Raw genomic sequence first — 27,022 nt, forward strand, 5'->3', positions numbered from 1 at the left:
TTGGTATTATGTGTGCAGTGTGTGCCTGGACGCCTGCACCAGACTACGTGGCTTCAAATCCTGTCTCCGCCATTTACAGCTGTGTGGCTGGGTAAATCAGGGAAGATGATGATGCATTTCCTCAGTTCTTGTGAGGGACCAGTAAATCAAACATATACTATGCTCAGAACCGGGCATGGTATCAGACAAGAGCTCAACAAATGAGAGCTACTGCCCCATGGCAGGACATGCATAGTCTGCAGTCACACGTCCCTATATATCCATGTATGTACCCTCACTCACGTGTAGGGGTGTCTACCAACATTCGTTCACACCTACGTTGTGTGGATAGGTGCAGTTCTTATGTCTAAACACAGAAAGCAGGACCGCATTTAAGTAATCTGCTTTTTTCACACAGCATATCATGAAAATATGACATATCTACATCATCAGTTTAGTGGCCACATAGTTGTCCCCCTGTGCAGAGGTGCCAGACTATGTACAGCCTCCAGGCTGGTCATTTAGGTTTTTGCATAATGGCTTTGAGTTGTATTTATGGGCCACCTAGTAGACATCACAGAAACACAAAAGGAAGTCAAATGAGGATCAGAGAAGTAGTAGTCCACTAGATCAAACCAAGACGATTTTCCATTCCTTTGAACCGCAGTTAGTGAAGTGGCTTATTCGACCCACTCAAGTCTAGTTATGATTTAAATCAGAGCCTATAATTTAATATCTGCTCAACATGCAAAACAGTATCATCATTTGAATACAAATTTTATTTAACAGAAAGACAACATGATTCCTCCAAAATAAAAATCAGGAACACCTTCAAAGCTTCCATTCCAAACTGTGTGCCACTGCCCTCATCATGCATTCATGGTGGCCCCTGCCAGTGGAGGCTTGGGCACTACCAGGCTGCCTGGAAACCTCAGGAGAAAATGCACACTCTAAATCTATTTTCCAGTTGAACTTTCCAGTGAGTGTTGGCATTACACAGGGGGATAGGTGAGGTACGTGCAAGGCTGAAACTCCAACGGGTCACAGTGTTTCATCATCAGACATAGTCCAGTCTCAAGTCTCGATGGGACAGGTCTGGAGGGGGATGACCAGGGGTTGGAGGGGCACCGATAACCGGCCTGTCCACAAACTCCACGGTGCACACTTCTGGGCCACTGTCACCACAGGGCGCGTGCTCCAGTTCCAGCACCATGATGGTGTTTGGGGTTGATGTCACCAGGATGTGCCGTGGCACAAACAAAGTCATCTGGGGGCCCCGTGCTGGCCAATATCGACCGAGGTTAAAGCCATTAATCCACACCTGACCCTGAGAGAGAGGGAGAGAGAAAACCATCAATCCCAGCTGTACTGACAGTCCTGAGGAGTCTGATGCACGGGGCAGGAGAGGCAGGAAATGCCCTCATCAAGGCACTCTCTGGCCACAGACCAGGCCTGACACCCAGGCTCCCACCAGTGTTGGTTCCTCTACCCTGCTGAGATGACTGGCCAAGTTGGGCAGGGGCTGGAAGGCAGAAAAAAAAAGTTGCCCCAAATCCCTGTTCCTGCCTCAGGAGAATATATGTTCAGTTCTTCTGACTGGTCAATATTGTACAGTACTGGACGGCACTGTGGCAGTTTCACCAGGTTTCTGAATGCTGTCCTGGGTCCCGGGGGCCTGCTGCCCCCATATGCCAGCCCTTCACTGGCTTCACACAGAGGAGAACTGCAGAGCTGTCCCCCAAGATGGTGAGCTTTCCTCCTTCGCTCCCCTTCCCAGAGGCAAGTTTTAACCATGTTGTCTGCATGCACGGGATGAGCACATGCCCATCTGCAGCAGCTTGGGAACATGGGTTCCAGGAGCCACTGTCAAACATGGTGGGAAGGCCATGCTTGCTACCAGGAGCAGACATGATCCTACATACTTCCAAGGCCATTTCTGCAAGTAGGAACTCCCTCCCTCATAAAACTGAGAGCTAAGAAACCCCTAAAGAATAGGGTCCCCGTTTGGGTTTGTCTACACAGCTTTCACTACACGGGCTAGGGTTTGCTCACAGGCAGGACTTAACAGTTGGATGAACAAGTTGCATATTCTATTACAAAGTGTGTGGGGAGGGATCACACATGAGAAAGACAGAAAATATGAATATATGGAGATGAAGGAAGGAAGGAATAGAGGTGAAGGAGGGAGAAGTAAAGAGACTGCTATCCACAGTGGCCTGAATATACTGGGGCTGCCCTGGAGGTGCAGCCATGGTGTCACCTGCTGAGCCCTGACATCACCGTCCCTCAGCATCCTTCATGATACAGCTGCAGTCACTCACCTAGAGTGACTCAGTTGCTCACCTTGAGTATTTTTCAGCCTCCAGATGTCCCTTTTAGTGTCACTCCCTTTGAATGTCCTCCCTGGGTTCAAATCTTAGTCCTGCTACTTCCTGGCTACCAGACCTCAGACAGGTCCCACCCACGCTGGGGACTGGGGCCAGGAGAAGGGGGCAGTGCTGTCCAGTGGGCCGCATAGTGGCTGGATCCGGCCAGGGCCCAGGGAGTAGCAGTGCTCCTCACATTAACATAAAAAAGATCTTGGCACTCAGAGGCCTAGAAAAGGAGGCCAGTGATTGAAAACCATCTGTCTGTTGAATTAAGTCATTTAGAGAAAGGATGACAGTTTCACGATTCTCAGAACTATTTTACTCTTGTTTTTACCGCGGGATATGCTATCTCAATCCTTCCTACAAGGCATCGGCAATGACAGCCTTATCAGGTTTTTATCAGCTGAAGATCTGCCGGCACCTTGTTTTTGCAGCCGAAGAGAAGAGCAGCACTTTACTTTCGAGGCCCAGGGGGAGATGAGTTCAAAGGGGGAGCAGTGGGGGGGGGGCTCTGAGCAGCGCACACGAGGGGTGGCCTGTGCACACATGCTTTCCCAAATGTCTTGACCAAAGCCAACTCCCAACCCAAAGACCCAAAGACGAGGGAGATGATGTGGAGGACTGATCCCTTCTCTTGCTTAAAATTCCCTCTTTTGAGTAGCTAAGGGACTGTCCCTCACATCCCTTGTGCCAAACCGGAAAGCTCGGAACCATTTCCCTGAATCCCCTTTGCCAGAGGGTTTGGGGTTAAAGTTGGTCAAAAGAGGACCCTGCCTGAGATTGGGCATGTGGAAGGGAAGCTGAGGCCATTGCTCCTGGAGGGTTGTCTCAGACACATGGCTGATGGAACCGGGCATCTGAGCCTATCCTCGGTCCTCCGTGTCTGGTTCATCTTCCTAAATGCTGCCTTGCAGACATGCTGCCTCACCAGGCAATAGTGCCAAAGCCCTCCTTGTGAGCTCCCCAAAGTACCACTCTGGCAGCTAGACTTGCTTCTGAGAGCCCCCGGGCCAGCTTGACCAACATGGCAAGGCTGCTTAGTGGTATAACTCTGGGATGGGGGAAAACTAGAGGGGGTGTGCAAGGTGAGATGCCCACATACTGGAGAACTATCTGGGTGGGCGAGGAGGCAGAGTTCATACAGGAGCAGAAGGCCCTCAGTAGGCCACAGGTGATCATTTGGGGTAGAAAAGAATAACTAGAGTAGGAGGTGCTGTGTCCGGAATTAAGGAAGCAGTTAGGAGAAAAATCCTATCCACCTTGATCAGCAATGAGGAGTGACGGTCTGGGGTCATGCCTGCCTGTCACAGTGCAGCCTGTGGAGATATGAGTATTCCCTAGTAGGAGTGAGACCTCACACAAATGTGCGATGAGCTACAAAAGCAGAAGTTGGAGAGAAGCTAGGGACTCAAAGGTAGACCACCTTGCTGCTGGGCAGAGCCTCGGTTCTAGAGTTTATCAAAGAAGTGTGGGGACCTGTGAGGAGGCTGCAGGAGTCTGAGACAGCATTGATCATGACTTTCTCTAGAAGACTAATAAAGCTATTAGATTTCTCTAATAGAGCTGTCAGGGCAGAGAGAATCGGAGACACTGTAGTCTGACAGTGTGGCCTTGGTTAATTCTAGAAAGCTATGAACTTCTTCAGGACAAAAATGTCTCTCCACTCCCAGCTCCTAACAGAATGGGCCTTAAGTGAAGTTTAAGGTGGCTTGGTTGCCCTTCCAGGACCGGAGAAAAGCATTTGTAAAGAACCTCCAAGGAATCTTGAAAGAATGGGTTACAGGCCCACAGCTCTGAAGCACTGCAGTTCAATAGAGCTTTTTGCAATGATGGAATGTTCCACATAGCCCAACGTGGCAGCTGTGTGCACATGGCAGTGGCTACCAAGGGCATGACATGTGGCTAATGTGAAGAGGAACTGAATTTTCACTTTTCATCAATTTATATTTAAACATCAACAGCCACGTGTGGCTAGCACAGCTGTGGAACGGCGAGGTACCTGGCATTTCATTGTCAGACCACAACATCTCTGCTGCAAAATGAAAATCAGACGATTTTTGTGCGATCTTGCCTCCGACCTCCTCCCCAGACCCCTGTGCCTACTTCCTTCCCATCCCGTCTGCGCTACCGTCCCCCTTGCCCACTCAGATCCCCACGTAACTCCTCCCTGTCACCTGGATGCATCACCTTCTCCCTCCTGCAGTAACTGTTCCCAGATCCCAAGCCTTCTGATCACAGAGATCTCAACCCCACCGTCACTTACTTCCTCAGGGAACAGGAGCCATGGTCATCCTCCTCAATCCTGTGCCTTTCTGTACAGGTCACACACTATCCCCTCAGGATCTTTTTTTCCTCCTACTTATTGTCATTGTTTGACATTTGTATCATTTGTTTGATTATTAGCTTATCTGCTCTTTCCAGCATAGAGTCTATGAAGGGAAAACTTTGTCCATCTTGTTCGCAATGAGACTCCCAGCACTCAGAAGAGTGATACTCAGTATATAATCTAATGGCACCTATTAGGGAAGACTGGCTGATAATTAATTCTGCCTGGGAAGAGATTCAAGGAAGGGGTGACTTGAAGTCCTACTGAAAGAATATTCCACGCTCTTCTGCTCCCACCTTAAGAACCTTAAGAATTTTAGAGAATCCTGTTCACTGGAAGAAAAATAAAATATTTGCATTCCTCCTTGATTAGCACTGTGATTTTTTAGTTGTAAAAAATTACTTTAAAAGAATCATGTTTAAAAAGATTCTATTAGGGATCCCTGGGTGGCGCAGCGGTTTGGCGCCTGCCTTTGGCCCAGGGCGCCGTCCTGGATATCCGGGATCGAATCCCACGTCAGGCTCCCGGTGCGTGGAGCCTGCTTCTCCCTCTGCCTGTGTCTCTGCCTCTCTCTCTCTCACTGTGTGCCTATCATAAATAAATAAAAGTTAAAAAAAAAAAAAAGATTCTATTAACGGGGATCCCTGGGTGGCTCAGTGGTTTGGCGTCTGCCTTCAGCGGGGGGTGGGGGTGGGGGGGTGGGAAGACACCTGATCCTGGAGTCCTGGGATCGAGTCCTGCATCGGGCTCCCTGCAGGGAGCCTGCTTCTCCCTCTGCCTGTGTCTCTGCCTCTCTCTCTCTCTCTCTGTGTCTCTCATAAATAAATAAAATCTTAAAAAAATTATATTAAAAATATACTCACTCTGATTATTGTTTCTATTTAAAAAGTTATGTTAAAGTTATTGGGGGTAGGAGGAGAGTGTGCACATGTTAGTAAATGTGATATAAAAGTAGACTCACTCTCAATACAGAGAGCCCCACTGGGGCCAAACATTTCTAGGGTGAATACCAATGGCTTCTGGGGCTTCCTGGGGCTGTCCCAATTAAAATAGTTCTATGACAAAGACTGACTTTCTCTGACCATGGCTTGACCCCTGGTGGAGTCCCCACTCTGCTATTATCACCAAGGTGATAATAGATCCAATAAATGTTAGGTTCCTGGAAATGTGTGACCTGCTTCTTTGTTAATCAGACAAATGTGTGTCTGTCTGTTTTAAAAGTTCTCTAAACACAATTCTCTCCTAAGAACTTAAAGCAAAAATTTCAATGCTGTTTTAAAGTCACAGTTTAAAATTTTTCAAATTTGCTCCAGTGTTCCTTCAAAAACAACAAACTCTGATTGAATGCTGACTTTGTCAAACTCTGAAAGAAGTCAAAGACAATTTGAGGACTTAAAGTGGAACAGACCAAGGTCCATTTCTCAAGGTTAAAAGGCTCCCATTACACACAATAAATGAGTAATTGAGATGTTAATTTGGGAGAAAGAAAAGAAAAAGAATTTTTTTAAAAAAAAGGTAAAATAGGGAAGGGCTTGCTTAGATAAGATGATTAAAGAGATCTCACCACACTGCACTGCACAGAGAAAAAATTAATTCTCCCCTTGTTTTAGATCCAAAAGGGTCTACAGCTGATGTAAACCACCCTCCCTGCTTCCTCCTTGGTCTTGGAGTAATAAATAACTGTATGATCTCTCTGTATCTTATGACAGATCCAACTAGAATTAAAGCAATGAAAACATAAAACATTAGCATAAAAGATGAATCACTTCTTCCTTTTTTCAAATCCCACACATAAATTCCTTTCCTTCTGAGGCCCCAAAGTTCTAGCCCTGCTTGACCTTTTTAGGAGCACCTCATTTAACAGTGGGCATCATGCAGTCTCATGTATCTGGAACAAAGCTAAGAAATGGTGAGCAAAACCTGATTCCAGGCAGCCTTATATGTGTTACAAAATAACATGTGCTAAAAATTGCAAAGAGAACCACCCCCTTCAACTCAGAGCTTCTTTATACCTAATTTGTTTGTTACTAAAGTTTGTCACTAAATTTTTGTTACTAAATTCTTAAAACATTTTAAAATTTTATTTATTTATTTTTAAAGTAAGCTCTCTGCCCAATCTGGCGCTTGAACTCATGACCTCAAGATCAAGAGTTGCATGCTCTATAGACTGAGCCAGCCAGGCACCCTACCCTGTTTTGGTGCTAAATTAATATATATTGGTGGAAAGAAGTTTGATGATCTAGTTTCCAAGCTTATGGGACTTATGACTAGGAAACAATGAATTAGATGGAAATAGAATTTGTAGGAGGTAAAAATAACCATAAATTGAATTAGGCCAAAAAAAGTTTAAAAAGCAAATCAGATTCAGAATGAAAGCAGGGTCAGCTGTGCTAAGACTTGTGGCAGTTTGCAGAAATGGCTACAGTTCTCTGCAGCTCCCCCTGTCAAGAGACAGAATCTGTTCCTCCATCCCCTGAACCTGGCTGGTCTAGTGACTTGCTCTGGCCAAACAACATGGGAGAAGTGACTTGTGATTTCCGACTTGGGCCCTAAGAAGCCTCGCATGCTGGCATTCTTCCTTTGAACACTGCCAGGTGCCATATGAACGAGTCTGGGACAGCTTGCTGGATGATGAGAGAGACATGGCCCGATCTCCTCTGTCACCTCAGTGGACAGATAGCTAACATCCAGGAACGCAGCCTCCGTGCTGACCAGAAGGGCATGCCCAGCTGAGACCAGCAGCAGAATGGCCCTGTTTGCCAATACCTGCAGTGATGAGCTGAATGAATGGCTGTGACTTTAAACCACTAAGGTGTGATGGTTTGTTATACAGCAAAAGCTAACTGATACATATCAAGGTGCATTAGCATGCTACTTTTCAGTAAAGGAAATGATGTTTATAAACCCAATTTAAAAACCATAGAGTCATTTTCCAGTATTCAGTTCCTCTTTTACTAATCAGTCACCAGATCCTGTCAGTGCTGCCTAGTGGTGTGTGTGCCCCTCTCAGGGTGGTTGTAAATGACTCAGTAGGAGGACACACGTGAGCACCCAGCACAGTGACATGCAGTAAGCTCTCAATAAATGCAGCTGCTGGTGTTATTTCTCAAGGAGGAGCCCTTCCCGCCACCCCCATTGCTACACCAAAGTCCTAGCTTCATTCCTTTTCCAGGGGCCATGTCTCCAGCAGAAGAACAGATGTCAGGGCTAATGAGGAGGAAGAGGTCTGTTTTAGATGGAGCGAGTTGGAGATGCCTGTGAGAGTGCCAACGGCAGGCCCACACTGGTGGTTGGATGTGGGTCTCTGGGTCTCAAAAGTGCTTAGTTGGAGCTGGGAATTTGGTTGCTGGTACATCCATGAGGATCACATCCCCTGGAAGTGTGACAAGGGAGTGCAGGATCAAGTCCTAGGACTGCAGCATAGAAGCTGACAGAGAAGCCTGGAAAGGAAACCCTGGAGGAATTTCACACAGAAGTTAGAAGAGTTTCCAGGAAGGGAGTGGTTACTCACGTCAGACGTTACTTGTCAAGATGTTAAGTAAGACGAGGCTTGAGAAATGGCTGGGGGACATATCAACATGTGGGTGCTGGTGGTGTTGGTGAGAACAGCTTTGGAGGAGCGTGGGAGCAGAAGGTAGTTCCTCCCCCATGGCACTCCACTCGGAGTTAGTCCTACCGGCTGAGTCCTTTCCCAACAGCTCCAAACCTGGGACAGGTACCTCACCTCTGCATTCCCATTACAAGCACTGAATATATATGCTCTTTTTTTTTTTTTTTTAAAGATTGTATGTAGGGGATCCCTGGGTGGCTCAGTAGTTTAGTGCTGCCTTCAGCCCAGGGCATGATCCTGGAGACCCAGGATCGAGTCCCACATGGGGCTGCCTGCATGGAGCCTGCTTCTCCCTCTGCCTGTGTCTCTGCCTCTCTCTGTGTGTCGCTCATGAATAAATAAATAAATAAAATCATAAAAAAATAAATATTGTATGTATGTATGTATTTAGAGGGAGCGTGAGCAGAGGGAGGGGCAGAGGGAGAGAGAGAATCTCAAGTAGACTCTGCACTGAGTGTGGGGCTCATTCTTACAACCCTGAGATCATAACCTGAGCCAAAATCAAGAGTCCAATGCTTAACTGAATGAGCCATCCCAGTGCCCCTGAATACATACTTTTAACTTGCATTGCAGCCCACCTCCCAATTTGTACAGGCTTCTATGTATAGACTCAAGACCCACAGGTCGTCTATAGGATGGCCATTAGGTCTGGCAACATAGAGGAAATTATTCCACTGCACTGAATGTAGCTTTACTTATTTATTTTTGCTAAGTGCCAGACTTGATGGCCATTTCCTTTTCGATGATTAGAAAGTACTTGAGGCTGAACATGTCTAAAACAGAGCTTCTGATCCCCACCAGCACCCCGCCTGCCCTGCTCCAGCCTTCCTACCTCAGACACTCACCCCTCCCATTACATGTAACCTCAAACTCTGGGGTCCTCCTTGATTGCTTTCTCTGGAACACCTTACAGGATGTTCAGCAAACTTTGCCTTTTCTTTTTGTTTTCTTTCTTTTAAGATTTTATTTATTTGAGAAACAGTGAGAGAGATAGAAGGAACAGGGGGAGAGGCAGAGGGAAAGGGAAAAGCAGACTCCCGGCTGAGCAGGGAACCTGGTGTGGGGCTTGATCCCACTGGGATCATAACCTGAGATGAAGGCAGATGCTTAACTAATTGAGTCACCCAGGCACCCTGCCTTTCCCCCCCCGGCCCCCCCCCCAGTTTGAATCTTGCACTTCACTTCATTAGTACCCAAGCAATTTTTTTTTTTTTTTTTTTTCCCAAGCAGTTTCTTCTAGGATTGCTACAATAGCTTCCCACCAGGAATTCCTGAATCAAGTCTTGCCCTCCTATAATCCATTCCCACTGAGAAGTGAGCTTTTTTTTTTTTTTTTTTTTAAGATTTTATTTATTTATTCATGAGAAACACACACAGAGAGAGAGGCAAAGACACAGGCAGAGGGAGAAGCAGGCTCCATGCAGGGAGCCCGACATGGGACTCGATCCCCGGTCTCCAGGATCATGCCCTGGGCTGAAGACGCCACTAAACCGCTGAGCCACCCAGGCTGCCCGAGAAGTGAGCTTTTAAAGTCAGCTCTTTCATTGCTTACTAGCCACCATTGGAGTGAGAAGCCAAATTCACCAGCCCTGACTTGGCCATCCCTTTCGCTAGCCCCTCTTCTCCCACACTCCCCCCATCACACATGGGATTTTTCTCTTTGTGGGCCTTTGCACTTGCTGCTCCCTGGCTCTGGAACAAGAGTTCTTCCTCTAGCTCCTCACATGGGTGACTGAGCACCATACTTCAGTTCTCAATGGTCACTTTCTCCTAGAGGCACCCTTGACCACTCCTTAGGTGATGGTTTCAAAATATGGCCATTCTTAACACTTCTCCCTTCAAAGGGCAGAATCTAATTCCTATCCCCAAAACAGGGACTGGACTCAATGACTCTCTTTTAACTAACTGAATGTGATGAATACTATGTGAGTTTCAAGGCTAGGTTATAAAAAAGGGTGATTTCTGCCTCTTTCTCTTTCCTGGATGGCTCCGTCTGGGAAAGCCAGTCGCCGCCATGTCATGAGGACACTCAAGCAACCTATGGAGAGGCCTGTGTAGAGAAGAACTAAGGCCTCCAGGCAACAGCCAGCACCAACCTGGCAGCCATGGGAGTGAGGCACCTTGGAAGTGGGTCTTCCTGAGCTAGTCAAGCCTTCAGACGCTGTAACCCTGTCTGACAGCTTGACTAGAACTTCACGAGAGAGCCTGCTCCAAAACCACCAGGCCAAGCTGGTCCCAAATCCCTGATCCACAGAAACTGTGAACTTAATAAGTGCTTATCATAGTTTTAAGCCACTAAATTTTAGGGTAAAATTTGTTACACAGCAATCGGTAACTATTATACCATATACGATAGCAACATCTTCACCTCTGTACCTTACTTCACATCACATCATCACATTTAATTTCTTCCTACTTGTTACCAATATCTGAAATTATAGCATTCAATTTTTGAATTTATTTTGATTGATTGATTTATTATTTTTTTTAATTTTTAAATAAATGCTCAACCACTGAGCCACCCAGGCGTCCCGTGAATTTATTTTTAATTCAAATTATAGCATTTAATTATGAAGTCTTTCCCCGTAGCAATGCCCATGCCTATCCTGCTCACATGGTGAATGAAACCACCTTTCCAATTGTACTTTCTACCACTCCCTTCCTGACTCCTTCTGGGATGTTATCTATGACACCAAGCGATTCTCTGGATACCAGCTGCAGGTCCAACAATTCAATTATGACATCATCTACCTAGAGCTGGGATCAGATCCCATAAGACTGCCCTTACTTCAGATGCCAGTTGCAAGTCTGGGGCACCTATACTTCTGAACTACCAGCTACAACTTGGGGGTTCCTGTAACCACCTCCTTGGGTTCAATAATTTGCTAGAATGGTACACAGAACTCAGGAAAGCATTTTACTTACATTTACCCTCTTCAGGTGTACCTTCCATCACCTGAATTTGTTCACTCACCCAGAAGTTCTAGAGTTTTTACAAAGCTCCATCTCCAGCCCCCACTCCCTACCCCAAGAAGTCAGAAGTTAGGGGGTGGAGCTGAAGAGTTGCAATCCTTTAACTACTTGGTGTTTCTGGTGACCAGGCCCCACTGGCACTAGAAAGAACAAATGATGAGGGTGCTGGAAATTTCAAAAGCAAGACACAGAAATAATTTTAATTTATGAAGGGATTTCTGCCAGCCCTTTGTTAGAAATTCTTTTCTTTCATGATTTTTTTTACATCTTGAAAGAAGGAATTTTTTTTCCTTTAAAAAATAAAATTACTTTTAGTCAGTATTCTATTTTGCTTCTTAGCTTTCAAAGAATAATTCTGGTTGAGGAGAGTGGGACATTACTCCAGCCCTCTCCTCATCATGCTCTGTTATGCACCCAACCCTACCACAAGTGGCCAACACATGCGGGAAGGCAGTGGATATTGATACGAGACTTATGTGCACCATATGGAAGAGAGATAAAGAACACAAATCCACTGCATTGGCAGAACATTTAAGGTATGGCACACATGACACAGCTAGAACTCCGCCTATCTGAGGGAGCTTGTGGGCAGATAAGAGTTCTGTGCAGACAAAATGCTGGCCTGTGTCTCTTGGAAAGAGCAAAATTTATGCCTGACCACTTCCCACTGAAATCCCAGTTTGATGGTTGGGCATTTAACCAGAAAGCCACATCCTAATCAGAAATGATTTCCTTAATCTCATGAATCACCCTTATCAGTGACTTTGTTCACTAAATCAAGGCAGTCTCTATCAAACTGAAGAGCACCAGCGCAGAGGCTGGCACAGGGCCACGGAGGAGGGTGCAGGAGGGTCAGTGTGTCCAGAGGCAGGGTCTTAGGAATGGCTCCAGCTTCAGATGTCATTCTGTCCAACCCTACCCCTATCCCTCCACCTGCCAAAGTGCTCATTCTCCCAAAAGTCAGAACTCAGTGCTCTGTGGAGGATGAGTTCTCTTCGTTCCACATCTGCTGATTATTCAGAACCTCAGGAGCTGGCCTAGGTCTGTCCTCATTAACAGGGACCACAGTTGACCAGAAAATAATAGAAAACAGTATGCACTGTTTTATGTGTATGTCCTCTGACCTTCGGACCCATGCAACCCAGGTCTACAAATCCCATGCATAGGCCCTCTTGTCTGCTTTATTGAGAAATACTTCACACACCATACAATTCACTCAAGTGTACAATTCAGTGGCTGTGAGAACACTATGGAGCTTTGCAACCATTACTGCAGTCAATTTTAGAATATCTTCATCACTCCAAACAGAAACCCTGCAGCCTTTAGTATTCATTCCCCATCCTCCCTCCCAACCTGCTCCTTTCCCTACTCTAGGCAACCACTGATTTTTCTGTGTCTATAGATTTGCCTATTCTGGACATTTCATATAAATGGAATCTTCCACATGTTTGGTTTGTGATTGGTTCCTTTCATTTAACACACTTTCCAGGTTCATCCAGTTGTAACATATATAATTACTTCATTTCTTTTTACTGCCAAATAACTTTCCTTTACTATATATTAATAAACATTTTGTTTATTCATTCATCAGTGGATGGATATTTGAGCTTTTCCACCTTCTCGTTGATTTTGGATAATTTTGGATAATGTTGCTGTGAACATCTGTGTACTAGTTTTTGAGTGGACATGTGCATTAGATGGGCTTTTGGGGTTCTAAGCCTTCTGACATATTTGTAAATGGCGCATGTCTATGGACCTTCCAAACATGAAGGTGTAGAACACCCATCAGATTGACAAAATTGGTGCAGAGCCCCCGTCTGCACAAGTTCCTCATCGGCCTTGCAGGTCCTGCACCTTGCTGCCTGCCCTTCCACGTGGGCCTGCAAATTGGGCAGATGTGGGGCTCAGGGAGCGGTTCCACCACCTACTTCTGCTCCTCATGCAAGGTCCTTACATCTCTTGACCTGCTCACCTGCAAACTAGAAGTAATAACAGGACATCCCACTCCACCTGCTCTTTTGGTGATTACAGAGGTAGTGTCCTAAAGTGTTGAGCACAACGCCTGGGTCAGGCACTCTTGGGTGTGACACCTTTATGACCCTGGCCAAGGTGAAACCCCTCAGACTTCCAAAGATGTCTCATGCTTTTCCATTTCTGCACCTTTGCATCTATCATTCTTCCACTTGAGATTCCCTCCCTGAAAAACTCCCTCTGACTCTGGGGAAGGGCTGTCCACCTGTCAGGTCTGCTTCACTTGAGCCACCCCACTCTTTCATCAGGTTGTCTTTCTGCTTCGCGTCTCCTGAAAGTTCTTTCTCTGAAAGCACTAAACTGATGCCGCCTGGTGAACAATGGCTTTCATCTGCCTTGGCCCTGTATCCACAGCCCCTTGCAAAGCCTCTCATCACCAACAGGGCTGCCTGAGGGCCTATACTCCTCCTACTTGCTTTTTTCCTGGGGTGGGGGTGGGGGGTTGCTCAGCAACACAGCCACCTGTGCACCCTTCCACCCGAGAGAATTTACAGAGCAACCAGGTCCTGGGAGGTGAGCAGGATGGTGAATAAGCTGAGCACTTTTAACAAATGCCCTTTCTGAAGCTGGGTGGGTGAAACCGTGGTGCCAGCCTAAGTGTGATGAGCTCGGGTGGGGCACTCAGGTGGGCGGGGATGGTTCTTTCCTGGACTAGAGTCTAGGAAGGTTTCTTAGAGGAGTTAATGCTGGTCTTGGCAGGTGAATATGTGTTGGGTAGTGTGAGAGAGTGAAAAAAGCATGAACAAAGGACACATGTGACCCAGCAGGATACCAAGAGGAACAAGGAGACAAGGAAACCTGGGAAAAAGGAGGGAGCAAGGGAAGAAGAACAAGCCTGCTGGCTAAAGTGCAAAGATCCAGAGAGGGTCTGACTTTGCTTCTGGGTCTCAGAGCACCCAGACGTCACTTCTTGGTGGGAACCTGGAAGGTGATAGAAAAGACTGAAAGGCTGCTAAAATGCAGGATCCGGGCCTGGAGGAAGAAGGTGTGGAGAGGATTCAGAGCTCTGACTTCCTCCTCTGGCCACTGGGCAGGAAGTGAGGGTACAGGCAGAGATAAGTCTGACAGGAAGCTGAGGGAACAAAGGAGTTACACTTGATAGCAGTCAAGGAGGGTGAGTGGGTGGGGAAGGAGGCTGGTGGCTTGGCTTAGGGGAGAGATGAAGGTTAGAAAGACCAGCTGGGGAAGGGGGTAGAGAGACCAAAGACTGCTAGGCCCATTGGGGGCCTCCAGGGCTGGAGAGTGCGGGGATCAGGGGCCCTGATGAGCACTCTAGAGAGCCCCCCACCTCCTGCAGTGCTCAGCCACTGGTGAAGGAGCACAGACCAATGGTGGACCCACTCAAAATAGAGAATGAAGGACGCCTGGGTGGCTTAGTGGTTAAGTGTCTGCCTTCAGCTCAGGGCATGATCCTGGGGTCCAGGGATCAAGTCCCACATCGGGCTCCCTACATGGAGCCTGCTTCTCCCTCTGCCTATGTCTCTGACTCTCTCTCTCTCTCTCTCTTTCTCTTTCTCTCTCTCTCTCTGTGTCTCTCATGAATAAATAAATAAAATCTTAAAAAAAATTAAAGGATGAACAAGGAGACAGAGTGGAAGGTCAAGGGGGCCGGTTCTTTTTAAAAAAGAACAGGGATGATCTCTAGGCTGGATAGGGAAGAGTGGTGGCCTTAAGGGTAGAGAGTTTCAGGTCATCAGTAAGATCCAGGAACAAGCTGGGGAGGCATGAGAGTTTGGGGGATAGAAACGCATAGCAAGAGACAGGATATCACAGCTCAAGATTCTGGAGGTATGTTCACCAAGATATACCATATGCTCGGTCATGAAACAAGTTTCAATAAATTTAAGAAGACTGTGGAATTGTGGTGACACAATTGAATTTTGGAACATTTCCAACACCCCAAAAAGAAACCTACTACTTGCAGTTATTCTCCATTCCTACCATCAGCCCCAGACAACCATGAAGCTACTTTTTGTCTCTACAGATTTGTCTTTACTGAACATTTGATATAAATAGAATCCTACAACATATGGTCTTTTATGCCTGGCTTCTTTTACTTAGTGTGTTTTTTCAGATTCATCCACACTGTAGCTTGTATCAGTAGTCTGTTCCTTTTTACTGTGGAACACTATTCCTTTGTATGGATATACCACCTTTTCTTTACCCATTCATCAGTTGATGGACATTTGAATTATATCCAGTTTGGGGTTATTATGAATTATGCTGCTCTGAATATTTGCATAGACGTCTTTAGGTAGATAAAGGTAGATTTCTCTTGGGTATACACCCAAAAGTGGAACTCCTAGTCCTATGGTAATTCTGTTTAACCTTTGAAAAAACCTCCAAAACCATGTTCCAAAGTGTTTGTGCCATTTTACATTCCCACAAGTGATGTAGGAGAGTTCTCATTTCTCCGTATCCTTGCCAACATTTGTTATTGTTCATCTTTTATTATTATAGCCATTCTAGTGGGCGTGAAGTAGTATTTCATTGAAGGTTCTGATTTATACTTTTCTGACAATTAATAATGTTGAGAGCATTATGCATCTTTTCAGGTACTTAGCCATGTGTATATCTCCTTTGGTGAAATTTGAACATTTTTTGATTGGGTTGTTTACCTTCCTATTATTGAGCTGTAAGAATTCTTGATGTATTCTAGAAACAAATTCTTTCCTAGACATATGATTTGAAAATATTTTCTCCCAGTCTGTGGCTTGAGTTTTCTTTTTCTTAATGATTTCTTTTGAAGAGCAAACATTTTTAATTTTGATGAAATCCAATTTATCACTTTTTCCTTAAGGATCATGCTTTAGGTGTCAATGTAACAAGTCTTTGCCTAATCAAAGGTCATTCAGGTTTTCTTCCTTTTAGAAAAGTTTTATAGAAGAATTAAATTAGAAATCAGTAAAAGTAAGATATGCTGAAAAAACCCTCACAAATATATGGAAATTAAATAACAATTATCTATGAGTTTTTTTTTTTTTTTTTTTTGAGAGAGAGTAAACACAAAAGTGGAGGGAGAGAGGGAGAGAGAGAATCTTAAGTAGGCTCCATGATCAGCACAGGACATGGGGCTCAATTCTAGGACCCTGAGATCATGACATGAGCCAAAGTCAAGATTCAGATGCTTAACTGACTGAACCACCCAGGTACCCCCAAAAGGGCACTTCTTAAGCAAATGTGTGCATCTTTTATCCTCTACTCTTCCAGCTATTTACCTACTTTTCTCCTCTTCTTCAGAGTCAAAATTCTCAAAATGAATGTTTATATTCAGGTATTCAAATTTATGTTCACAAGTTTGTTTCTTTACCTTATACTCCTTGGGAGTATATAGTACAGCCTATGGATGCTTTGCTCCACTGGCATATACTTCCTGAGGGTCCCAGTGAGCTCCTTGTTACGAAATCCAGTAGAAGAGCTTCTGTCTTTCTCACATTCATCCCCTCAGCAGTACAAATGTCGGTTTTCCTTCTCACTCTCTGCCCACCATGTTTGTACCCCTTTTCTTTTTTTTCTGTATCCTTTCTCTTCAGAGGATCTCCTCCAACCCATGTCTTCAGTGACCATCCATACACAGATGATCTTATACATATATTCCCAGCTCAGATCCATCCTCTGGCTTCTCCCTCCACAGATATCACAGCCCTCTTCCAATATCTTCTCTCAGCTATTCTCAAAGGCCTCTCAAACTCAATCTATCCAAATCCAACTCACAATCTCCCCCCTCCTAGCACATGTCTTTTTCTGACATTTCTTCTTTCAATAAATGGTACCATCTTCTCAGCCACCAAGCTGGAATGTAAGAGTCATCCAGGATATGTCCTTCTCTTTAAATCCTGATATCCAATCCATCATTACAACTCACTGATTTAACTTCACACATCTCTTAGATAGTTGATATTATCTCCATCTTGTCTACCACCATCCTAGTCTCACACTGAGACTATGGTCCAGCTGCCTAGATAGCTTCCCAAAATCCACAGGTACTCTCACCCAACCCTATTCTGCACCCTGGTATCAGAGAAGCTTGTCCCATCACAATCACATCATGGCACTCTCCCGCTTCAAAGGCTCTCAACACAAAGACAAAACTTTAATGTAGTTTAATTGGCCTAGTCCAATCTCATCTCTACCAACTTTCTAGTCTCTTCTCTGAACCACACTCCACACCTAAACCCTATGTTTGGGTCCTTTACCAGTTCCTCATGCTCCTCATTCCCCCTCTAACCACATGGCCTTTGCACATGCTATCTTCTTTGCTTGGAACATGTTTCCCTTCCCCTTTTGCCATGTTAATTCCTTTTTTTTTTGTTAATTCTTTCTTATCCTTCGTATCTTTGTCAAGCATGACTCTCACAGGGAAGGCTTCCCTGATCTCCCTGACAAGGTCAAATGCCCCAATTATTATCAACTCCTGTATTTCTTCTTAGCACGTATTGCAGCTGCAGTCTTGTCATTTAATTTGGGTGATTGTATGATATGGGTCTGTCTCCCCAACTAGTGTGTAAGTTCCATGAGGGCAAGTCCCATAGCTGGTTTGGTTCATCGTTGTATCCTTAGCACCCAGCACAAAGCTTGGGTACATAGTGGCCACTGAAAAATACTTGTTGAATGAATAACTGAGTCATGGTAAGGTCACCCTGGATGAAAATAGGACTGAAGAGAAGAAGACAACAGTGAAGGAAGACATGTGAACACCTTCAAAGAATAAAGGGAGGGAGGTGACCAGGCTGTAAAATGGCCAAGGAAGAGCTGAAGATCATGGAGACAGTGGTGGATGCCCCCAGGGTGCAGGGCTGTATGAAGGTGGGGTGTTGTGGAGTGTAGGGGGAGGCATGGACAAAAGAAAAATAAGTTCTCCCAGTGATTCATCCCTTTGCTTGGACCAAATTTTCTTCAAGATAAAGAGAAAGTGTCCCTCATAATCAGTGTCCAAAGGAGCTATGGTTTTTCTTAAAGGAAGGAGGAAAGTCATCATTTTCTCAAGGAAGTTGTCAGTCAGTGAAAATGGGGCAGATGCTATACATTCAAGCTGGCCATTGCATTCCTGAAGATCTGCCATGGTTCCACTACTGAGGAATGGGTAAACTAACACAGAAAGCCCCCACTCCCAAACTGTTACACAACATCTCATTAGCAGTTCTTTTTTATTCTTTATCAGAAGCTAAAAGCAGATGTTTGAGGCCTGAATTAAAACACTTTCCATGAAGACACGTACCTTGGTCCATCCAGGAAACTGGATAAAGGTGTCCTGGGGCAAGTCTGGGATCCCACTGGGAATAGAGAAGTTCCCCATATAAAAGGCCGGGAGCGTGTAGTTAGACGAGCGGTGGGCAAAGGTTTTATCATGGCGGCCATTGTTAGGGCCATGCCAGCCTCCCAGGTGGCTGCGTACTGCATCCTCAGTGTTCAACGGGAAGATCATCCAGTTTGTGAGGATACTGGACCCAAGGGTCAGGTTAGAAATAAGGCCCTGTAAAGGAGAAACTGAGCAATGAGCTAGGGTGGGAAGTAAAAGGCTTCAAGTGTCTTTGTGTCCCTACGCTGAATTCTTGAGAAGAGCAAACCAGGACATGAAACACCAAGAGTAAATGAGACTCAAATTGTGTGTGTACAATTTGAGTCTCATTTTTGAGCCTGAGGCCAGAGCTTTTGACCCCATGCCCCCAATCTTCAGTGTTCGGTTCAGAGTCATTGCTGGATGGAAGGAATGAGTGGAGTCAGGAATACAGAAGAACATTTAGCCACTGTAGGAAGGGCTGGGGGGACAGACTCTGCCCCTTCATATAACCAGGAGCATGGCCATTCCATTGGAGTGTGATTGCCCTGCCTCTGAGTGGCACCAAGAGGGTCAGGAAATAACCCCACACATGGGTTTTGTCCTAGAGAGGGGGGTACCATCAATCTTTCCATGTGGGGGCCTTTTCTCCTCTAGGTGGTGAGCTACATGGGAGAAGCCTGTACCTCAACATCTTTCCATGCCTCAAAGTGCCTTGCAGAGCATCTTGCAGAGTATGACCTTACCAAACATTTGCTGAATAATGCTCTAAAAATGTTTTCCTCAGGCAAACATTTGGGCTGGGGCTAGACACCTGGACACAGGGTAACCAGAAGGGGTAAGAGAGACCGTGTACCAAGCGAAAAGCCTATTATTCAAGACTTCGTCCTGGATTGTCCACATCCAGAAAACAGAGCCAATCAAATACTAAGCTGGCTTTGTCAGCAACAGGGTACCTTTTGAAAGCTAGGTGGGTCTTTAAAGCAAGGGAGAAGCAGGGTGCAGTAGCTTCCTCCTTCTGTTTCTTTCTACAGGGTGACTGAACCTGAACACAAGAGAAGGGTTCTCTTTGCAAAGCACAACTTTCTCATCACCTGCAGAGGAAAACAGGTCTTCAAAATAGCCCAACTTTGAAGTTGCAAAACAAATCACAGTAGGTTTACCCGCCAAACTTGGCAAAGTGTGCATGCTTTTAAAAATCGCTTCTATGTGAACAGGGCTGGAGGAGAAGAATGTATATATGAGAGTTTTTAAATGGGTTTGCAGAAACTTCCTTAGGTGGCACAGGCACGGCCCCATCAACCTTTGAACCTCACTCCTGACAGTGGGGCTGGTCCTACCTTAAAATCATTGATATATCTGCCATAGTTCACACGTCCCATGTTCTCCACCAGCAGGTCCAGAGTGGCTCCAGCCTTCCCGGTTATGTTCAGAGTGATGACATTACTTCGCTCCATGACTCCCTGGGGCACCTGTGGGGTTAGAGACCAGTGGGAATTAACTGGTGTGAGAAATGCAGCAGAACCCAGCTCCCTCAGCTGTCACACTCATTTTGCTGTCTTGAAGTGTCACTGGACTCCAGAGGCAATGCTCTGAAAGCCCCTTTGCCCAAATCACCAGCCAGGTGATCAAGTTCCTCTAAACACTGCTTCCTAAGCAGGCGACTCACCAGCTACGGCTCAGAACAAGGGAAGATCTAGGCTGGCTTCCTCTGCTTTGGGATGTTTTGCTGCACATCCATTTTTAATAGGAAAGGAATGGAGAAAATTCAAGGAAGGGATTCGATTCCTATCACAGGACCTGCTTTGTATTCTTACAGCACAAAAGGCAGTCATAAAAGGTGGCTTCTAAGCAACGTGGAGAAATGAGACAAAATCAGATAGATGAGATAAAATCAGAGAGTTAGGTGGAGTAGTCTCACCTCAAAATACCTGATAATGGTGCATTAACCATGTAAATTGTATAATAGAGTGAGAAAAAAGCCAGGTTTTTGTTTTTTTTTTTTTTTTTTTTTTTTTTTTTTTTTTTTTTAGCAGCAACATATTCCTAACTTTTTGAAAGGGGAAGGTTTTGTTTTGTTTCTTTCTTTAAAAAAAAAAAAGTTACATTGACTACAATTCAGTAAGATGATCCCTAAAATGGAATTCAAAAAAACAACTGCTAACACTATACACACGGGCAATATACATATAATGTCCTAGAAACTTGCTCCCACTGAAGTGAAAGCCTTTGATCACAATAGAATGGAAATATTTTAATTTAAAATTTCCTGAACAAATTTCTGCAGTTAGAAAAATCTCTTCCTGTGTTTTTTCACATGATTATTTCAGTGGAAGGGATGGAAACCCTCCAGTGTACCTTTGCTGTGTTGGGAGATAAAGGTCTTTGTATATTGTAGCTATAATTATAATTCTCTAGAAGAGAATTTCTCATGCAGGATGAAGGCATAGGGTTAAAGGGATCCCTGCTCCAGCATGTACCACACAGACCCTGTCCTTAAAGAGCAAAGGCCACATGGCTGATGTTCTGTGACCAGGCGGAGAGGATGGCATGGACTAGGGAGACTAGGAAGGTTTAGGAGAAGAGAGGGTACTTGAGTGTACCCCTCCGGGTTCAGATGGGCGAGGGGGTGTGTTCCAGGTGGAGGGAGCATGGGTGAGGCCACATCAGCCAGCAAGGACCACAGCTGAAGGACACCAAGAGGAGCAGAGCCTGAGTTTGGAAAGGTAGTCAATAGCTTTGAATGCCACATTACCAAGCGCAGACCACACATTGCCCCACTGGGGCAGACAGGCACAGCTCAGTGACAATTCTTACCCCATCCACGGAGACATAGGCGCGGTCGTGGACTCCACTGAGGGGTGAAGACAGGGGTGTGGGGTCACTGCAGTCTTGAGGAAGTGTTGTTCGGTACATCACAAAACCGAAATACTGGTGAGAAAAAAGATGTAAGAAAAACACATCACTCTTTGAAAGATAGCTTGGTTGCCTCGAATCTGTGTGAAAGCGGTGTTTCTAAACTCATAAAGAAAATGTTTCCTCAGCCTCTCACAAAAATTCAGTCTGAAAAAAGGGAACTGGCTTAAATTTTTGTATCATACTCTATCAGAGTAGTAAGAGCAAGGAACCTAGAAGAACACTGTATCAGCATCCCTTCCCTACGTGAGGAAACTGGACCTTGGAACATGTTAAATGATTTGCCCAGAATCACTCAGGTGGCTCCTATCATACATATCAGAAGGTCATGTTACCTCAAACATACAACACAACACAACAAAAAAAGACAAACATGGGCACTGGTTGGCTCAGGGGGTAGAGTGACTCTTGATCTCAGGTTCATGAAGTCAAGCCCCACACTGGGTGTGAAGATTACTTAAAAATAAAATCTTAAAAAAAAAAAAAAAAAAAAGACAAACAACAACAAAGCCAAGAATGTTCGGTAAGACATTTTCCAGGTTCTTGGGCTAAATGTGCTTTCACATACAAAACAAGAGTCAATCAGAAACTGTTTAACGTGGAGGGCTGGGGGGTGGTGGGGACAGATATAGTGAGAGGTGGGGGTGTGACCTGTTGCTAAGTCAGAAAACAGTGGTATAGATACTGGTATCCCTGGTCTGAAAGGAAGGCCCCAGACTATCAGCCCCAGCAGCAACAGCACCCATGGCCTCAGCTGGTGATGTTCCCATTGTGGATACTAGCCAGGGTGAGTTGGATCAGACCTTGCCATACAAGAGCATCCAACAGACATCTGGCATGTTGGACAGAGAAAATGTTTCTCATATCTAGGGCCCAGAAAGCAAGGGAGTGCATCTCAGCAAATGCAAAGGTGATTTGGAGGAACTGAAACACACACACACACACACCAAATACACCAACCCATGTTCCTGTATTGCAGGAAAGGGCTGAACTCAATAAATGTCACTGGGGTCACCACCCAAGGCTTCATACACAAGGGCGCCTCCCCTCCCAGATTTCCCAAATCTCCATCTCTTGTTTTTTTTTTTTTTTTTTTTTCTTTTCCAAGTAATCAAAGTGGTAAGTCCCAACTCAGAGGCTGAGGGACACACTGTGAAGGGCTTCCTAGAGGGGAGTGGAAGCTGCAGACCTCCCCAAGAAGGTAGCTGAGGCTGTGAGGTACGGGGTGGGGCGGGGAGAGGTGGGGCAGCTGCTGCAGAGGAACCCTACTCCCTGAGCCTTGCCCTTCATGGATTTCGCTGGAAATAAACATTCAGTGGTCTTGCTCCAGACTGAAACAGCCAGGGCCCAGGGAGGCCCCCAGTCCTAGAGCACTGCCATGGCCAGAGGTCACAAAGCAGAAGGGTCTGGCAAAGAACAATGAGTACAAGTGTCTCTACATTAACCTGGGACTTTACTTCCTAGGTTCCAACTGTCCCAGGGACCATGCCTTGTCCGTGGTGCTCCGCTGCTAGGTGGAGAAGGTGGTTGCATTTTCTAGATGAAGATACGGATACATAGATGGTGTTGGCTGGAACTAGAGCAGGAATTCTACCCAGCGTTAATGAAAGGGGGGGTTTAATTACTCATTTTATTGACCACAGAGTTGTTGGAATAAACCAGAGTTGTTAGAATAAAGTCACAAGTGTAAGCAGTCACCGGGGGCAAAATACACTAAACTAAGATTAGAGATGTTATTGTTTTATCACCTTATTGTTCAGACACCTTCCAGAAGGGGATCTCCACAGAGGATCAGTGAAGGGGGTCCAGATAAGTTTCTATTTCAAAAAATGGAGCTGAATTCCCAACTAAGGGTTCAAACTTAACCTCACAACAAAGGGACAAACTGACCTCATGGGCACCCTGGCACAGAGCTCTGAGAAGGACACATTGCCTTTGGCACGTTCATGCCAAAAACATGTTACTGCATCTAATCAGTGAGGGGCAGTCTACAAACAACTGACCCAAACTCCTCAGAAATGTCCACACCATGAGAAAGAGAGAGAGTAAAAATAATACTTAGTAACAGTCACAAATGAAAGAAGACCAGACATTCTAAGTAGTTGCAATGTGTGATCATGAATTGGAAACTGGATTGAAAAATAGTTAGCTATAAAAGGACATTATTGGATACTTGACTAGAGAATGCATATTAATGTTAAAGTCCTTAAGTATGATCCTGTATTGTGACTATGAGACACTGTCCTTTATCTCAAAAGATATATTCTGTTATATTTAGGGATGAAGTGTCAGGACATTGACAACAAAGTTGAATGGTTAAAAACAAGGCGATTGACTGCAAACATACACACAGAGGCAACTGCTAACACTTAGTGAATCCAGGTGAAAGCTGTGTGAGTGCAAATTATACTTTTCTTGCAACATTTTTAGATTTGAAAATTTCTGAAATAGAAAGTTGGGGAAAAAATTTTAAATAAATGCCTGGTTGGTTCAGTTGCTAGGACATGTGACTCCTGATCTCAGGGTCATGAGTTTCGGCCCCATGCTGGACATGGAGGCTACTTAAAAAAATAAAAAATAAAATAAATATGAGGCAGTGCCTGGGTTAACCACATGCACACATGCATACACACTGACACACACACGTGCTCTGCTCTCTGTTCTCTTCAACAGCAGGAAAGAGAACCTAATCTATTAAGAATACAGTTCCTATACCTTGGAGCTAACAAGAACAAATAATTTGACTTTTGCATATTAAAACAGTGGTTTTCCTCTAGTAATAAAGATTAACTATATTAGAAATGCACCCAGTTTATAGCTTGCACTACAGAATTACGTTGAATCAGGTTGGGTTACTACCTATTTGAGTGATAAGAAACAGGGAGGTGGGGAGATAGGAAAGATCAACTCACCATGCCATACTTTTTTTTTTTTTTTTTAAGATTTTATTTATTTATTCATGACAGACACAGAGAGAGAGGCAGAGACATAGGTAGAGGGAGAAGCAGGTTCCCTGCAGGGAGCCCAATGTGGGACTGGATCCCAGGACCCAGGGATCACACTCTGAGCTAAAGGCAGACACTCAACCACTGAGCCACCCAGGCACCCCCCACTACACCATAGTTAAAGCTGAAGAGAGCCTGGGAATCTGTGGTGATTTCCCCTAGGATCTGATTTATCTGCCTATGGTTCTGGTCCATGCACTCAGAACTGGCTCTGCGAGGCAGTGCAGAAAGCGCATTTTTTTAAGTAGAGAAAGCAAGGGTGAAGCATCACCTTTGAAGGCCTACCTGTTTCACCTGGATAAACGTCAAGGGATAAAGGCTGTTTATGGGCCCAGGCGGACACAGAACATTCAGGGCCTCCTCCACCGTCTTTAACTGAAAAGAAACCAAAACATCATTCACTCGCTGTCACCCCTCCCTGGTAACCACAGTGGAGGGTAATGCCATTTGCAAATTATCAAAGCTATCAGTGGATTTGCCCAAATCCTTGACTAGACCTAATGGTTCAGATTCCACTCTTGCTGCCCCTACCCCAGGCACCCTCAATCATGCCTATCCATGAGTCAGGGGACACTTGATGAAAAGTAGCTGATGGTAATCGGAAGGTTTCAAGCATACCTATTTGCAAATACAACCTCCTTTGTATAAAAGGCCTTTAAAATGAATGAAAACCAAGGCTCAGAGGCTGCTCCCTTTGTAAGACCTTCCCCAGCATCCCCAAGGTAAGCAACCATGACTGTGCCTTCCTCTGAACTGATCTGGGATCTATTTACTATGTCTGCATCCATGACTAGTTGATTACCTTTACGTCCTTGCCAGACTGTCCGCTCCTTAAGGGCAGGGTCTGTAGGGTGCAGTGTCACCCAATACCCAGTCCATAGCAGAGACTCAATAAATGCTTAGTATATTCAGTCCAAATGACGGTGTATTCTTGTACTTCAGGATGCTTATTCTGATGCAGTAGCAAGAATGCTAACAGCTTCCAATCACTGAGTGCCTACCAAATGCCAGGTCAAAGCACACCTTGCTGAACCTTCGAGCCACCCAAGGAGGCTGCCCTCGTCCCCATGTTAGGGATGAGGAGACAGGTTTTCAGAGAGACTCACTGGAGCAATGGCAGAGTCAAGATTTGCAGTGAGGTTTGGCTCCGAACCCAGGACTTCCTGTGACATGATCCTGGTCAGTAATTTTTATAAATACTTCTCGGGGTTACCTGACCTTGCTGATGTGTGGCATCAAGGAAAGCAAAATCTTAAGCATAATTCTATCAATTTGGCTATTCAATGGATGTTTTTCTACCTGGACAGCTGAAGAAATTCAACTCATGGTACAAGGTTTAATCCTATAAAACCATGTCTGACATAAATTCAGTTATATGCTAATTTGCTACCTTAAATTGTATACATTTAGCTAATAATGAAAAGCTATTTCTGCTCACACAATTTTCCTTCATGGTAAACAGAATGTATTTTTGGTACTAAGCTCAGTTTTGTTTTCTTTCTCTCTCTCTCTCATTTTTTTTTTTTTTGCTGTATTAAATATTTGCAGTTATTTTCTGTTGCATAAAAATAAATGTCTCTCAGCTCTAAAACCAACCAACCTTTTCCTTAAGTAGCAGCAGCAATGAAAAAGTAGAAGGTGCTCCCCCTTCTGAAGTGTGATTAAAGTCTGATTAAACTAAATAAAGATTCCTATCAGGCAGACAGACCACAGTCTTTGTAGAATGTAACACACGTATCTGACACTAGGTGGAAAATGTTACAAGAGCTCAACCAACCATAATATCAAAGGGCTTCAGGAACGGAAAAATTATACAATCATGTTTGGCATTTGGTTTAAAGATAAAAACTTACGCTATTTTAGAATATCAAGATTCTTAAGAAATATGTAACTGCTCGTGTTTTTTTTTTTTTTTTTTTTTTTTTTCTTGTGAGTTAACAGATGTAGGAGTTAGGGATTATAAAAGGGGAAATCCTGAAGACAAAGATGGTCAAAACAAATTTATTTTGGCTTACGTCACTCTCAACTATGAAATGAAATCTCCCTTTTCTCTTTCCTAGAATAAAATGTCTCTAATTCCTATTTATGATTAATTTTTAGCTTTTCCCCTCAATGTCCCATTTGCCATATAAACCACAGAGCACAAAAATTAGAATATGATTTTGAGATGGAGGGGAATATACTATCTATGAAAATGCCCGTGGTTTTGAGGACCCCCCCAAAAAAGTAAATTACAGGAAAGAGTCTTACCAGCCATAACAAGGTGCTATGTTTTTCCACAAAGGCTCCTGAAACTGCTTTGGATGACTGGTAATTAAACCAAAATTACCCGAATGCTCTAAGAATGCCCACCTACCCCTGCTCATGCCCCTGGGTGCTTGCCCTGACAACCTGAACACATAGCCGCTCACCTCTCACATACCCATTTCCCCAGAAACATCACCCACCCCGTCAGTCTCACAGAAAACGGATTCACAGAAAAACAGAACCAATTCCCCAGCGTAACACTTTCACTCACAACTGCTAACTTCCACT

The 27,022-nt window shown here is 44.8% G+C and overlaps 1 protein-coding gene and 1 long non-coding RNA gene across 2 annotated transcripts in view; one reads left to right on the forward strand and one right to left on the reverse strand.

Annotated features, from left to right (window-relative positions):
- Positions 1–740: 740 nt before the first annotated feature.
- GLB1 (galactosidase beta 1) overlaps positions 741–27,022 on the reverse strand; it is an 81,905-nt gene continuing 55,623 nt past the window's right edge. Inside the window, exons 12-16 of the mRNA XM_077865927.1 lie at positions 24,773–24,862; positions 21,384–21,497; positions 19,907–20,038; positions 18,507–18,761; positions 741–1,306 (exon numbers count right to left, since the gene is read on the reverse strand). Of these exons, the coding sequence (XP_077722053.1) occupies positions 1,037–1,306; positions 18,507–18,761; positions 19,907–20,038; positions 21,384–21,497; positions 24,773–24,862 (861 nt within the window). The 3' untranslated portion in view covers positions 741–1,036. The remainder of the gene's footprint in view (positions 1,307–18,506; positions 18,762–19,906; positions 20,039–21,383; positions 21,498–24,772; positions 24,863–27,022) is intronic.
- Positions 11,046–25,739, forward strand: LOC144294182 (uncharacterized). The gene is made up of 3 exons (XR_013361628.1): positions 11,046–11,793; positions 19,601–19,719; positions 25,430–25,739. It is a non-coding gene; the product is annotated as an uncharacterized LOC144294182 (long non-coding RNA).

Source organism: Canis aureus, chromosome 22, assembly GCF_053574225.1.
Source record: "Canis aureus isolate CA01 chromosome 22, VMU_Caureus_v.1.0, whole genome shotgun sequence".
Classification (NCBI taxonomy): Eukaryota; Metazoa; Chordata; class Mammalia; order Carnivora; family Canidae; genus Canis; species Canis aureus.